The sequence below is a fragment of the Lontra canadensis genome, unplaced genomic scaffold, assembly GCF_010015895.1.
Source record: "Lontra canadensis isolate GAN:19392208 unplaced genomic scaffold, GSC_riverotter_1.0 scaffold8, whole genome shotgun sequence".
NCBI classification, from domain to species: domain Eukaryota; kingdom Metazoa; phylum Chordata; class Mammalia; order Carnivora; family Mustelidae; genus Lontra; species Lontra canadensis.
This window is the reverse complement of record NW_022631002.1, coordinates 31953813-31969448: the sequence shown is the minus strand read 5'-3', so window position 1 is coordinate 31969448 and position 15636 is coordinate 31953813. Positions and strand designations below refer to the sequence as shown.

The following is a 15636-nucleotide window of genomic DNA, read 5'->3' as shown; positions in this document are numbered from 1 at the left end:
ATCAAGACCTCAGCCTGGAGGGGGGCGCTGTATCGGCCCCGCGGCGCCTGGCCCCGCCCCGGCCCGCCGGCCCGCCCCTCCCGGCCCGCCCCGGCCCGCCCCCAGCCCGCCCCCAGCCCGCCCCCAGCCCGCCCTCTCCGCTGCCCGCCTCGCCTTTGATGAGCCGCGCCCGGCCAATGGGCGCGCGGGGAGGCGCGGGCCGCAGCGGCGGGCTGGGGGCTCGGCGCGCCCGGGCGTCAGTCGGGCCGCGGCGACGGCGGCAGGAGCGGGTCCCGGTGCCGCCTCGGGCTCCGCTCGGCTCGGGGTTGCTCCGGGAGGAGGAGAGCGAGGCGAGGCGCGGCGCGGCGAGCCGCCGGCCCCGCGGGCCGGGCGCATGGCTTAGGGACGCCCCCGCCCGCCGCGCCCCCAGCATGGGGAAACTTCACTCCAAGCCGGGTCAGTGTCCCCGCCCGCGCGCCGGCCCCCTGGCCCCGGCCGCCCTCGCCCCCGCGATTGCTAACTCTCTGCCTCTCCTTTCTTTCCGGCTCCCGCCGCCGCCGCCGCCGCCGCCGCGCGCGATGTGCCTGCAGCCGCCGTGTGCAAGCGCAGGGAGAGTCCGGAAGGTAGGGGCGCGCGGGGCACGGACCGGGGGGATGGACGGGGAAGCACCGCGGACCGCGGCGGAATGGCCTAGCCCGTGGGATCTTATTACCAGGGCCACCCCCACCCCCAGCTCTGGCCACCGCTCCCACAAACCCGCTCCGGGAGTAGTCCTCGCGTCCCCCTTTCTGTCCCACCGCCGTCCTGTGCTCTCTCTTCTGACCCCCAAGCCCTCCTTTTGCGGTCCTCGCCCTCCGCGCTCTCTGAGGTCTCTCTTCAGACTCCTAAGCCCCTTCCCCCAAGATCCTGCCCCTCTCCTTCGGGCCCTCAGCCTCTCCTCCCGAGAGCTGGGCTCTTGCGCCCACTGCTCCCCTCTTCTCACCCCCAGTTTCCCTCTTCCCCTCATCCCGTGCTCCGTGCACTCGTCCTCCCTGCACCCGTCCCGTGCTCACTGCACCCGACCCTGGCCCCGCTCCTCAGCAGTCCTGCCTCTATCGCTCCCTCTTCGGATCCCCAGACCCTTTCTCCAGGGTGCTGCTCCACCTTTACGATCCCATCTGGGTCCCTGCCCCCCGAGGCTTAGCTGAACCCCTTTCTTCCGATTACCTGCGTCCCTCTCCCGGATGGTGCCCCGGCGCTCACCCCCCATCTTGTCCCCGCTGCCTCTGCCGCGCCCACTCTTTCCCTCCTGTGTCGGGTAACTTTCGGCCCAGGGGCCAGACTCAGGGGCTTCGTGTCTTCCCCGCCCCAGGTGACAGCTTCGCCGTGAGCGCCGCCTGGGCTCGGAAAGGCATCGAGGAGTGGATCGGGAGGCAGCGCTGCCCCGGCGGTAGCTCTGGACCCCGACAGCTGCGGGCGGCTGGCACGGTTGGCAGAGGAACCCGGGTATGATCCTCACCTACCTTTCAGCCCCAGACGGGTCTCCTTACCCACCCACCCCAACTTCTGGCATCCTCTCGGCACAGCTTCTAAGTCCAGAAGTCCCTTTGCAGCTGCCTCTGCCCCACCAGCATGTCTTGGGGAACCTTAGAGGTGGCTGGGGTGTCCGTCTCCCATCCAGCTGGCGGTGGAGGGCTGTCTGGGGAGGGAAAAGTCCTAGGTGAGGAGGTGGTGCAGGTCTGGTATGTGGGGAAGCTTGTGTGTGCTGGAGGGGTTTGGGGGCCTGCACTGACCTCTCTATCTTGTTTGTGTGGCCAGTATTCAAAGGTGGATTTAGAGGGGGTTGTGCTTGCTAGGAAGACAGGGAAGGCATCTAGGGGTGTCTGGGTGGAGGACGGGACTGTGCTGGCCTCCGAATGTGTTCCAAGTGTCCGTGGCATTCATCACTCCATCTGCCCAGTCAGGAACCTCAGTAGAAGAGGCTGTGATCTGGGTAGCAGAGCCTGGGGGGCACTGAGACCTGGTACCCCTTCACTTGGCCCACACAGAGAGAGCGGGTCTCCTGCTGCTGTCGCCAGGGCCCACCCTGAGCCTTCCCCCAGTAGGTTGCTGGGGTTGGAGCTGTTCCTGGGGGAGCGGTGGATGGGACAGGGGAGTGAGTGAGTCCAGCCCCAGCTCTTGGCCTGGGTCTGGTGCTCACAGATGTCCTCGGAGCTCGGGAACTCTGCACGGGGCTTTCAGATGGTCTGCGTGGAACTCGAGCAAGCCAAGGATCAAAGGATGAATCAACTTTTTGATGTGACATTTAATTTTTTTTTTTTTTTAAACTTAGAGGGGAACAGACTGAGTCTCAGGTCTGGTTAGTTCTTTGGTCTTGTCCATGGGCTGGGGAGGGGCCTGTGGAGGTTTCAGATTCAGATGTGCGTGTGCGTGTGTGTGTGTGTGTGTGTACACTCGTTCTCTGGTACTGGGGCCGTGGCACCTGGGTTGGTTGCTTAGTTGCAGGGGCCGGTGCTGGGAGGTGAACCTGGGGATAAAGTCCACTCTTGTGCATGTATGGAATAATTTCTGCATCTGGGAGAAGCCCCCATCGCACCTCTTCCCATTGCCTCGCTTAGCTGGAGGGCTTTCTCTTCTTCCTTTTTCTTCCTCTTCTGGCTGGGCTGGAACTGGAGCTGCTGTCCCCCAGGAAAGGTCAAAACTAGCTGGGTGGGGGGCACTGCGGCTGGGGCCGTTTAGAAACAGAACTACAAACTTCCCTTTCTTCCCCCACCGTTTATAGTTTTTGATCTACTTACTTATTTAAAGCCTGGTGAAAATGATCCGATTTAGCTATACGAACAAATGCATTTGCAGCTCAAGACAGAGGCCAACTGAGTGGATTTCCATTAATCAAGTTTTGGGTTTTTTCAGCCTGTTTATTTTTACAAAGTATTCCTGCAGAATGACATTTATTTGCAGTCCCTTTTTTTTTTTTCCTTTCCTCAACTGCCAGGCAGCTTGCTCCATGCTTTAGGGGAAACTTGAAATACAGCGAGGGCTTACTTCAATTGACTTTTATCTTCAAAGCCATAACAAATGTTACCCGCATGTTTTTGGTGGGTCTCCTTGGCATCCAGTCCTGGAGGATGGGAGGGAGGAGGAAGGAAGGAGAGGAAAACAAAAGTCTGTCGTTTTTAATTAAATAGTAGTATTCCCAGCAAGAGGAATGTGAACCAGTAAAAGTTGCCATTGGGGGAGATGAGGGAGGGCGGGGAGGGGGCCCCAGCTGAAGTCTGTGGCTTTGGTGAAGTCATGGAATTTTGTTGCCTGTTTTCTTACCCCAGCTGAGGACAGCATGGGGTGGTGCTTGCCCCCCTCCCTTCCTCACCCCCTCTCTCAGAGAAACACTGAGGGGTCATTAATGTTTGTTCAAAGCATGTTTGAAGATGTGAGAGGCAGAGCCATCCGTGTGACATATGTTGGGTGGTGGAGGGCGGGCCTCATCCAAGATACTAAGGGGAGGGAGACTCTGCTTCCTGGGGAGTTCTGCTTTGGTGACTGGGACCTGGACACCGGGGTTCCTACCAGCCCTGGCCCAGCCACCAGATCTGCTGGGGTGGGGATGGCGAGCCCACCCTGGGAGAGGTCAGGGGAAGCCCAAGGTGGGAGGCTGCGTGGTGGGGGCGTGTGCACTGATTTCAGGTGGTGCCTGAAGGAATGTTTGTTATCTTAATAGTCAAGCATTTCTGTTACTGGAAAAGATAGTAACTAGGACATCAAACCCATGATATTATCACTTAGGATGAAGCTAAATGAAAGACAGTGTTGAAAGTTGATTCCAAGCACACTATTAAGTACAAGTGGTCAAAACTGTGACTGTGGAAACGGAATGCCTGGAGTTTAGGAGAAACACTGAATGAGACAGCAGTGGGCAGCCTCCCGCCGAGGTTAATTTCTGTGATTCCCAGTGGGGCAAAAAGGGTGGCTGTGTAGGCTCTTCCATTAGATCATCAGGAGGTGGGGTGTGGGCTCCAAGGTCTGCTGGATGTCGGGGGGCTGGCAGAGGTCCCCCCGGCAGCCCCAGGCATGACGTAGGGATGGTCTCTGTCTCCACTCAGCCCGTCTTTCACTGAAGTGGCTGGAGGCACATTAGTGGTTCATTCAACTCGCATTACTATTACTGCAATGAACGTCACTATTTATTAAGTGCCTGTGGATGTCAGGCACTTTGCTTACATTGTCTCACTCCTCTTCCTAACCCTATAAAGTTGTGAGCCGGCTGATGGGGACTCTGTCTTTCTCCTTCTGAAGCACTTTCTAGAGAACTGGGGCCATGTGTGGCAAAGGCCTATGCTAGAACACATGTCCAGAGGGTTCCTCCTTACTCATTTCCAGAGAGCGGCATGCTGACCAGCTGCTGAGTACTTTGGGAAGAGGCGGGTGGTGGGCCGGGCAGGAGCAGGAGGGGCACCTGCTTGCCCTCTCCCTTCCTGACCCGGTCTGAGTAGCTTAGTCAATGTTTAGGGTGGGTCCCAGTTGCTTGGAAGGTCCTGGGACGGGAGAGGGTGACTTTGCTGGCACTAACCTAAGCCTGCCATCCCGAGCATGAAAATAAATGAGGCCAGGCTCTGCCACTATAGCTCACCATCTCCTATAAGCCATTTTATCTAAGCTCATCTGCTAAGTGGGTATAATAATATCCTCAGCCCTGGCGGGGTTATGGCAAGTGACCCTTCAAAATGAGTTCAAAAGGGAGAAAGATACCAGGAGGTTTGCTGAGGCACAGGTTGGGCAGAGATGGGAGCCCAGATGATGAATCCAGAGGCTTCCCCCCTCCCCTGCCCCACCGTCCACTGTAGATGCACTTGGATGGACACGGACTGAGGGTGGGGCTGGACTGAGGGTGGGGCTTCAAGGACTCTGGAGCTCAGAGGAGAAAAGTAATGAGGGACAGTGACAGGTCCAAGTACTCTGAGCCACGAACAATGAAGTGAACAATTTCTATGCCAGACAGCAATGCAGTAGACACTTCGCAGTTCCAATAAGGCTAATAATCTCAAAGAGATAAAGAAGGAGTGGTAAACACGAAGCTGTAACAGGCAGTTATGAGAGAACACCAATTGGGAATACCAGGTCTGGAAAATGTCCTAGAATATAATGGGTGAAATGGAAAAGCTTGGTAGAGGGATGGAGTTGCGTAGGGGACATGGAGAAGCTGATGGCGGCGCGCCTGGAGAAGGAGAACCTGGGGGCCCTGTGCTCTGAGCTATGTACCTGTGGGCACCGATGTGAATGTGTAAGACCAGGTTTAAGGCCATGCCTGCCCCCCACCTGCCCCCAACCTGCCCCCGGGTTTGGCCCTTTTGCTCTTTTAGCAGAGCTGCCTTAGGAATGGGGTAGAGAGATGTGGGCCTGGCAAACCTGCTTGGGGGTTGAAGGTGGCCGCCCCGCGGGCTGGTAATTTGATTATGGGGCACCTAGTGCCTTTTGATATTTGGGGAAGATTGGGAGGGCGCAGGCTGTGTCGGAGCCCGCGAGGCCATGCAGGGCTGGGTGATGGGGTTGGAGGCTGGCTGTTGGCCCAGCTGCTGCCCCAGTTGCCAGATTCCAGGGGAATCACCCTTGAATGATACCAGTTGGCACAATTAAAGGGCCCCATGTCTTCACCATATGGAAAGCGTTAGGCCTCCTTACGTGGTTTCAAAGCTATGTGCCGGGAGGTAGACTTGACATTTGAGGTAAAGCATAAATTAAATATTTGGTGTTTTCAGAATTAAAAGATGATTTGCTTTGAGGTTGGTGGAGGCATCTTTGGGTTCTCCAGGAGGGTCTCCTCTGCCCGTGGCACCCAGGATCAGCTCTGTATCCCCACCTGGCAGCTTTCTTTACCCCAGGGGTGGGGGTGGGGGGAGAGACTGGGGAGGCCTGAGCTGGGCAAAGCGCCAGCTGGGGCTTCTGGCTTTCAATAAGGCCGGGTCCCTCTGGAGGGTGGGTGGTGGGCAAGGCTTTAATACATCTCTGTGATGTGGTCTCTGGGAGACTCCGAGGAGCATCTCATCCTACCTTCGGAACTTCTCTTTGGGAAAGAAGTTCCCCCGAGTCAGGCCCTTGAATTCAGGAACAGCCCCTGCACTTTCACATTTCGTACAAACTGTAATAAACCCAGGGAGAGGCTGAACTAGGAAGCAGTCTTGGCATGTCTCCCAGGGTCCTAGAACTCCGTGGAATGATGCTTCCCCTCACCCAGTAGGGATGGCCAACGTGAGGAGAGAGGGTGGGCCCCGGATGGGCAGAGAGGACTCCTCCTCGCACCAAGAAGCTCCAGTAGGGACCCACAGGGACCTGACCGTCCCTGTGAGGGCTTAAAACAGTCTACAGAGGGGCACCTGGGTGGCTCAGTGGGTTAAAGCCTCTGCCTTTGGCTCAGGTCATGATCCCAGGGTCCTGGGATCGAGCCCCACATCGGGCTCTCTGCTCAGCAGGGAGCCTGCTTTCTCCTCTCTCTCTGCCTGCCTCTCTGCCTACTTGTGATCTCTGTCAAAAAAAAAAAAAAATCTTAAAAAAAAAAAAACCAGTCTACGGAAAGTCAGCAAGGAAAGAATCACTTTCACAGGAATACATCTTCCTTGCGTTAGCCTGAGGGCACGTGGTGGGCACTCATGATGTCTTTGCTGGATGAATGAATGAATGAAGATAGATTAGGGCACCATCCCTGCCTCATTCTCTCCCAGATCCTCTTCCTCAGGCAGAAGGAAGAGTGGGACCAGGTCTTTGCTGTCAGGCACTCAGCTATTAATTATGATCAATAATGAATTGTTATTTGTTATGAAATCCCTAGCTGGGCCAGGCATCGAGGGTACAGGGTACGTAAACAAGCTGTGGTCCCTGCCCTCCCATGGCTTCTAGTCTGATTTAAAGGAGACGAAGGAATCAGGACTTACACAGGTGCATCAACAGACAGGAGTACTTGGGGGAAGCTGAGCGAAGGTGGCATTTAAATAGAGAGCTGAGAGGCCCTGAGGAAGAGGGTGTGGGAGGAGAAAGTTGGTATTCATGCACCGAGTACCTGTGGGAGGCCGGGGACTCGACATTGTCCCTGGGAACTTGGTGCTGCTTGTGTTGGGAGGGCGGACTTCAAGTGGTTTACAGCCCGTGGGGCCCGCAGAGCTCTCCTGGCGCTCGGGCTTTCCGAAAAGTCCTGAGCAGTACTGGCCCCTGGCACATTCGAGCTACCTGTCCCCGAGACAGGCGTGTGGGGTGGAGGGGCGGGGTGGGTGGTCAGCCTGCTGCTCCAGCCAGCAGCATGCTCATGGCTGATGAATGGAGAGCGTCATGGACTTGGGGACTCAGGGGCATTACTCCAGGTGTTTGGGTGGACCCTGCTACCCTGTGTGGAGAGGAGGGTTGGCTGAAGGGCCAGAAACCCAGCGGTGGTAGGATATGGGGGGCCTGTGGTGTGGGATTGGATTGTACTCAAGGCAGAGAGAGGCACCCAAAGGGGAGAGGATAAGAGGCGGTAACAAGCCAATCCCAGAGAACCACAGGGACGGTTCCTGAGGGAAGAGGGTCCCTTGCCTTGGTTTACCCGATGTGTCTGAGAAAGAGAAGTGCCAAGGGACCCTCTGGTGAAGGGGCCAGTGCCACGGCCCACAAAGGGATCTGCTAGCCCTGGGGAGCCAGGCACCCACAGAGCCCAGCTTGGGGGCTCTTATAGCCTCCCTCCCTGGCTGTGGGTTCGCAGTGTGCTTTGGTTTAGAAACTTTTGGAACTTTTAGGTTGCTTGTTGGATTCCAAAGCAGGCGCTTCCGGCTGCCTCCCTGACTTCCCTTTCTTTTTCGCTCACACATGTTCTTTTTTGTGGCTCTTGTCTCTCACAGACATTCTTTCTCTTCCTCTCGCTCTCTCCCTCCCCACCCTGCTTCTCCCCCCCCCCCCCACCGCCCGCCGCCTCCTCCCTCTCCCTCTCGCCCCCGAGGAAGGAAAAAATTCAGACTCTCACAAACAAAATGTCTGCCATTCCATCTGAGGGAGAACTGAGGCAGGAGCCCAGAATATCCTGGAAGAAACGCCAGAGAGAGCTGAAGGCCTCAGTTGTTTAATCTGGAAGGCGGTCTTTGATGTCACCGTGCTCCGTTTATCCTGGGAGGCTGCCTGCTTCTTTATGGCCGGCCTCAGACTCTCCACATGAAGAATGGCCGAGAGCCTTCAGGGGCTGGAGGAAAAGCCGGATCACTCCCCGAAGGGCGGGCCTGAGGATGCTGCCCCTCCTGCCAAGCCCAGGTCGGGCAGAGAAGCTTTTCCAAACAAGCACTTGCAGAGACATAAGTAATTCTTTGATAACCTCGGGGGGGGGGGGGGGGGGGGGGGGGGGGGGCTGTTTGTCCATGGGGACAACCGTCGCGAGGCTTTGCGAGGAAAGATCGGGTCCTGCCAGGGGTCAGCCCTGGCCCCAGAGAGGTGGCTGTGGCCACCTGGGGGTGCCCTGGTTGTGCATTCGTTTGGAGGGACGGGTCTGGGCTTCACTTTCTGTACTTGTTGAGCCACGTGGGCAGCGCCCTGTGTGCGTGGCCTGGTGGGGGGGCTCATGCCTTTCAGAGGACCCACAGAGGAGGCCACGGTGGCATGGCGTCACCTCCCTTCTCTGGGCCTGGGGTTTTCCAGCTCTGAAGTAGGATAAAATCATTTATTATAACTTAGCAACCACGAACGCATTTTAGTCATCCACAGATAGTCCTTCCTCTCCGTGGAGTGGACATTGTGTACCTATTTTAGGCCAGGTCAACATTCGCTCTGCCAGCGAAGCACGGCACTTGTGTTCATGGAGTTTATACTCTAGTAGGAAAAGAGAAGTATTTATTTTTTTTGTAATTTAATTTTTTTTCAGTGTTCCAAGATTCATTGGTTATGCACCACACCCAGTGCTCCATGCAACACGTGCCCTCCTTAGTACCCACCACCTGGCTCACCTAACCCCCCAGCCCCCTCGCCTCCAAAACCCTCAGTTTGTTTCTCAGAGTCCAGTTCTCAGGTTTCGTCTCCCCCTCTGATTTCCCCCAACTCACTTCTCCTCTCCTTCTCCCAATGTTCTCCATGTTATTCCTTATGCTCCACAAGTAAGTGAAGCCATAGGATAATTGACTTTCTCTGCTTGGCTTATTTCACTCAGCGTAATCTCCTCCAGACCTGTTCATGTTGATAGAAAAGTTGGGTATTCATCCTTTCTCATGGCTGCATAATATTCCATTGTATACATGGACCACATCGTCTTTATCCATTTGTCTGTTGAAGTGCATCTTGCCTTCTTCCACCATTTCGCAACTGTGGCCATTGCTGCTATGAACATTGGGGTACAGATGACCCTTCTTTTCACTACATCTATATCTTTGGGGTAAATACCCAGTAGTGCAATTGCAGGATCATAGGGTAGCTCGATTTTTAATTTTTTGAGGTATTTCCATGCTGTTTTCCAAAGTGGCTGCACCAACTTGCATTCCCACCAACAGTGTGAGAGGGTTCCCCTTTCTCCATATCCTCTCCAACAAAAGAGAAGTATTTTTAAAAACAAATGACACAATTTAAGTTGTGATGGGTATCTCAGAGGAGGATTACTGGGTGCTTTGAGAACATTGAATGGGGCTCAGCCCTCATCAGGGTGGCTGTACCTTCCACAGATATTTGGGTGTGTTTAGGGTGGTATGGAAACTATGAAGCATACGGCATAGCTCCTACCCCACTGAACTTAGAGTTTAGTGGACCTAAACGTTCATCTTTGCCTCTCATCCGTTTTTCTTATCTTATTGCATTGGTTAGAATCTTCCATACTATCTAATAACAGTTTGTTGCTTATCTAGTGAAGAAAGCTTTCTTTAACCCCTGGCTTGCTAATATTTTTGAAACCAGGAATAATTATTGAATTCTGTCCAATGCTATTGGGGTGTTGTCAACCTTTGCGATTGTAACAAATGACTATGTACAGATTTACCTCACTAGATTTCCTAGCATTCAACTTCCTTTGTATTCCCAAACATAATCCTTCTTCATCACGACACATGGCTGTTCTAAAATGTGGCTGTATTTGATCTGCTTATCTTTCACTTGGGATTTTTGCATCGATAGTGCCATTAGATTGGCTCATGGTTTGGGTAGTGGATACTGAACAATGAAGATAGTGTTAGGCGAATGTTGGAGGACACTCTGGGGGCTCTGAGGGTCTAGAGCAGGGGGTGCCAACTGGCCTTGGGTCAGGTGGTCTTGGAGGAGCCATTGATCTCAGCTCAAGGGTGAATCAGGGAAGGGGTGGTGGGGAGCAAGGCCAGGGGGGCATGTAATAGCACTTTGAGTGTCTGCTAGATGGGCCAGTAGTGTGTGAGAAAGACCCCAGTTTGTTTGAGATGCTGATTGAAGTTCATTTGGCTGAGGAGGGGCCACAGTCTGGGGCAGGCAGCCTGCTCAGGCATGTTATGGACCTTGGTCTTTGTCTAGAGGGAAGACGAGAGGCAGGCCCTGTGTGAGGGTCTAGCAGGGCAGAAGTGGGGGAGCTCTTGTGGCTGGGAAGAAGGAATGTGGGGATGGGCTCTCGGTTGTAAAAATAATTTGGAGGATAAAGAGGAATCAAGTGACTCTATCTTCTTGGCTCAGGCAGAGATTCTGGAATGTCTGCATTGACCTGGGCACAGCCTTTGGCTCTTGGGGGCTTATCCAGGGGACCCTTGAGACCACCAGCAGGGGAAGGACCAGGAGAAGGAGAATAGGGCTTGAGGCTGTATAGGTGATGGTTAAAGAGCGAGCACTCTGGAGCCCGATATCCTGGGTGCTAGCGGATACTAACTTCTAAAGATGTGGGAAGGATTAACAGAAACTTCACAGGGTGTTGAGGCACCAAGGGAGCACTTGGCCCCTGGCAAAAGGCAGGGAGATAATACTGTCCCAGGGCAGAAAGGGCAGGGGAGGAAATGTTGGATATTTTGGATTTGGATCCCTGTAGGAAATGCTGCTGAGGAAGTGGAAAAGCCAGGAAAGAGCTCTATATGTGGAAGATGAACCATAGAGACGTGGGACAGAGGGAGTGGGGGGTGGGGAAAAATACCCCAACCTCTCCTTGTGTCCTCAGGTTTCCTGCCAGGACCTCCCATTGTCCAAAGCCGGGAGCCAGAGACCAGGAAGCTTCAGCAAATTGGTCTAAGGAGGTCAGCTTCCCCGGGGTCACAGAGCGGCATGGAGGAGGGCCGGGAATGGATGGGGGTGGGGAGGCCAGTAGAAGAATCAAGTCTGGGCCTCGGTTCCCTCCTCTGTAAAGTGGGTATGGTAATGGAATCTGCTTCACAAGCTGGTTGTGGGGACTCCGACGGTAGAAGGGTTGTAACTGCCGGGCACAGAAGTGTGTGCTCAGTCCAAGTGAGCTATTAGGGTTATAAAGCCGCAAGAGACACCAGGCTATGGAGATTTGGGGAGGACTTCCTGAAGGAAGTGGCATGTGAGGAGCTCTGAAGGATGGTCAGAGTTTAAAGGGCCAGAGAAGTCATATCAAGGACATAGTGGGCTGGGTGGGAGACATGCAGGAGGAGTGGGGACTGGGTCCCCCAGGGGCACACGTCCTGTCTCAAGTGTGCAGCATCGCTTAGCCCCTGCCAGTGGTTGCCATATGCGAATGCGGCCCTGGTGTTGCCACATCGGGTCATTAAGAGAATCTGGCCATCTGGATTTTCATGTGAAATCATTCTAATTAAAAAAAAAAAAAAAAAGACCATCAACCAAATAATGTTTTTAGAAAATAGTTTCTTTGGGTGGACCCAGGCAGCTAGATTTGGCCTGTTGTCCCCTGGCTTGGGAGACGAGGTTTTGGTGGGGGACAAGTGTGTTCGTGGTAATAGTGCAGACGCTTGAGTGTGAAAGCCTCCTCGTGCTTTATGTGTGGTTTTTCCAGTGTCTTGTTCCCCCATGTTGTGCAGATGAGTGACGGGCTCAGTGGATGGAAGTGTCAGGCCCAGCTAGGGAGAGCGGGACTCAGGCTGCCACCGAGCAGGGGGTGGAGCCCCAGCAAAGGCTGGGGGCTGGGAAGCTGGGGACAGCTTGTTTCCATTTGGCAGAGCACTGGGAGGGCCAGGTGGAGTCAGCGCAGAGAGATGTGGCTTGGGCCACTTTGGGGACAACGCTCGTTCATACTGCAAGCTTCCATCTAGCATCTTGCATTGGTTCTCTTAACTTCCATTAGACCCGCCTTCGGGTTCAGGCCACATTGTACCGAGGCTCCTGGTGTGCGCACAGAGCAGGTGTCTGAGACATGACTGGCAGAATCCGACTTCCTGGGTCCGACTCCCGACACCCAGCTGCACATCTCTTGAGGGGGTGCTCATCTCTGATCCTCAGTTTCTACATCTGTGGAATGGGTAGAAGCCTGGTTTCTAGCTCATGGAGTGGTTCTAAGAGCGACACGAGTTCCTCTCGGCCAAACAGGGAGAGTAAAAGGGAGGTCTCTCCTCTTACAGCTAATGATCACCCAGGTGTGTGCTGAACATGACGAGGAAAAGAGCAGGCTGTGGTGGGACAGGAAGTGGGGGTCCAGCTGTGGATGCAAAGAATAAGTAGCCGGGGGAGGAAAGGCGCATCTCAGACAGAGGGAAGTGCAAAGGCCATGATGAGGGCAGGAAATCTTCAACTCCCTCCTGTCTGACATAGGACCAGACTCCAGGCTCTGAGATGTTAGGACAGAAATGCTCTTTCCAGCAGAGGAGGGTAGGCATTGCCTGGGGTTGGGAGGGGAGGGGGGGGGAGTCTGTTCTATGTTACAACCCACCAGGGTCCTGGTCCCCCCACTGCAGGTGATTTGCTTTTTTATTGATGTCTGCCCATTCTGGCTGCTCTCCTTTCTGGCTGCATGGGAGGTAGGGGGAGAAGGTGCGGAGCTGATTGGCTGGCCTGCCGTGTGCTCCCCAACCCCCCTGGCTGTGAGAACTGCTCTGGGGCCCCAGAGAGACAGGGGCAGCATAAAGGGGCCCTGTTAGCAGGGCTGGCCTGGCCACCCTCGGGCCACAGGTGAGAGCTGGGGAAGACCAGAGCCTCCCCAGTGGGCTCAGGCCCAAGGGTGTTCTTCTCATTCCAGAAGGCCACGCAGGCTGGCAGGCCCCTCACACAGAGGCTTGGGCTTGTGGTGGCTCCAGCGAGCACGTTTGGGAGTGCTGCTTCAGGGTGCCATGGCCATGCCCGATCTGGCTTTCTAAGGGAGACTTGTAGCGGGGCAGTTTTTGACCTTGACCCTGTTACTTTACACATCTTTCCCCCAGTGATCAGAGAGACTTCAAAAGCATAAAGATGAGGAGAAAGTGCTACAGACCAGGAACAAAACTGTGTTTTCAGTGGCCCCTGGGGAGACGCCCTTGTCCCCCTGCCTGGGAATTCAAAGGAGCCTGGTGCCTCGATGGGTCTTGTCCGTGCATCACTTTTCAGTGTTCTTTGGCTGCAGCCTCAATATGGCTACTAAGGGTCCACTCTGTCCCATGCCCCACACTGGGCCATCCATGGCATGCCAGCCCTGAGCCATGTGTGGCCCGTACCACTCAGCACTCGCAGCACCGTGAGAAGGCAGGTCAGAGTGTCAGAGACAGCCCGTTCCTGTCTTTGTTTTACCACTGGAGAAACTGAGGGCTAAAGGAGTCTACCTCCTTGCCCAAAGTCACTTGACTTGGGAGTGGAATCTTCCAGCAAGATTCCAGTTCAGGTTAATCTGATTTTAGAGCTGTCTTCCATCATCATAGATGAGATTCCCACCCCCACCCCCCATCAACCATATGTTACAATCCCATTCGTGGCTCATGAAATCCATTTAGCGACCAGCATTAAAAAAAAAAAAAGAAAGAAAGAAAGAAAGAAAGAAAGAAAAGAAATGAGAGAGAACATTGCTTAAAACAAGAGCAAATATTGCTTTGTGTGACTTTAAAAAATTTATAGGCAAGGATATTCATGTCTATAGATAGACAGATCCATCTAGATCTGTGGATATCTACCCACACATCTATACCCAAATCCATATACAGAGATGCCCATTCTAAAATGTAATTCTTACTTCAGGTAAAAGTGTTGGAAAATACTGATGTTTGGTCCCTGGTGCAGGCTCTGAGCCTGAATGCTTAGTTTCGAGCCCTAGCTCTCCTTCTCACTAGCTGTGTGACCTTGAGCAAGTTCCCTAACCTCTCTGTGCCAAAGTGTCCTTTCTTAACATCAGGGCCTTTTGGTCTATTGACTATATGGTCACAACAGATTCTCCCAGGATGGCTGGGGGTGATTTCTCCCACCTACTCCCTTTGCTCCGGGAATGAAGAGAATGGGGAGTCTTTTGTGGGTCCCCAAGTCCTCTCACTTGAGAACCAACCTCTGAGCTGCAGCTGCCTCTTGGAAGAACACGTGGCTGAATCTTTGGGGACTGGACAGAGTACTGTGCTGGGAATCCTGAGCGGGGTGGGGCGCTGGGGGTAGCCCCAGCTTGGCTATTAGGCAGCTAATGTGACCTCTGCTGGCCTTTATCTCCACATCTCCAAGTGCACTGAAGAAAGGGAGGGTGTTTGGGTTCTCTTTTGCTGTGTAACAAATTACTCCAAAATTTAGTGACTTAATCCTTTCGTGAGTTGATTAACATTACGCTCTTTGGGTCGGGCTTGGCAGGCACAGCTTCTCTGTGGCTCCACGTGGCATAGATGGGGCGGCTCGAACAGCCAGGGGCCAACTGTTCCACTTGGGTCCCCCGCCCGGGGCCTCGGTCCTCTTCCACATGGCCTCATGACGTGCTTAGCGTGGGCTTCCTCATGGTATGGTGGTCTCGGGGTAAGCTGACTCCCTGCCTGGTGGCTGCCTTCCCGGGGGTGCCGATGCGGAAACTGCCAGGCCTCCTGAAGGCGCAGGCCCGGAATTGGCAATGCTGCATTCTCTTTGTTAAAGCAGGTCACAGATCAAGGCCAGGTTCAGGGGAAGGGACTACACGGGGGCATAATTACTGGGAGATGGCATTTACTGGGGGCCGTCGAGGTAGTCTAGCAGAGAGGATGGTCCCCTGGGAGAGAACCTGTCCTGAGGCTGGGTTGGGAAAGGGACTGCCAGGTGTCCCCCGATGGATCTGGGATCCTGGTGTGTGCGGCTGGGGGTGGCAGGAGTGGTCTTGGTGGGATGACAGCGGAGGCAGGCTGGGCCTGGGTCAGGAGGGGGCTGAGGGAACCTTGCACGTGAGCAGAGCACAAGAACGTCTATGGCTCATTATTCGGAAGGATGAAAAATGTGCAGCAACTCTAATATTGGTCACTAGGAGACAGCTAACAAACACGGGGCGGCTGTGTCACGGATCTTTCCGCACCTTGTGAAACCAGGGCGAGTGAGGGTGGGCAGCGGGCTGACGGGAAGGAGGCCCCTGAAATGCCATTGAATGAGCAAAGTGAGAGCAAAACAGAAGCATGATGTGGTCCCGTTTTTTTTGCAGGACACAAAAGTCTATTCAGGCCCGTGTCTATATATTTGCAGGTGTGCAGGGAAAGATCTGGAAGGATACACTGACAAAGGCTGCTTCCCTGAGGACTAAAATGGTGGGAAGCACTGAGGAGAGAAGGAGTTTCACTTTTCACATTAGATGTTTCTACATTGTTTGACTCCCCCCCCACCCCGCCCATCCAAGGAGTGTGGATACTTTTGTATTTTTCAAAAAACCCATAGATTTTA

The 15636-nt window shown here is 54.4% G+C and overlaps 1 protein-coding gene across 1 annotated transcript in view; it reads left to right on the top strand.

The window, feature by feature from the left end:
* The first annotated feature begins 239 nt into the window (after positions 1-239).
* NKD1 (NKD inhibitor of WNT signaling pathway 1) overlaps positions 240-15636 on the top strand; it is an 82587-nt gene continuing 67190 nt past the window's right edge. The window contains exons 1-3 of the mRNA XM_032854509.1: positions 240-435; positions 570-602; positions 1331-1464. Of these exons, the coding sequence (XP_032710400.1) occupies positions 411-435; positions 570-602; positions 1331-1464 (192 nt within the window). The 5' untranslated portion in view covers positions 240-410. The remainder of the gene's footprint in view (positions 436-569; positions 603-1330; positions 1465-15636) is intronic.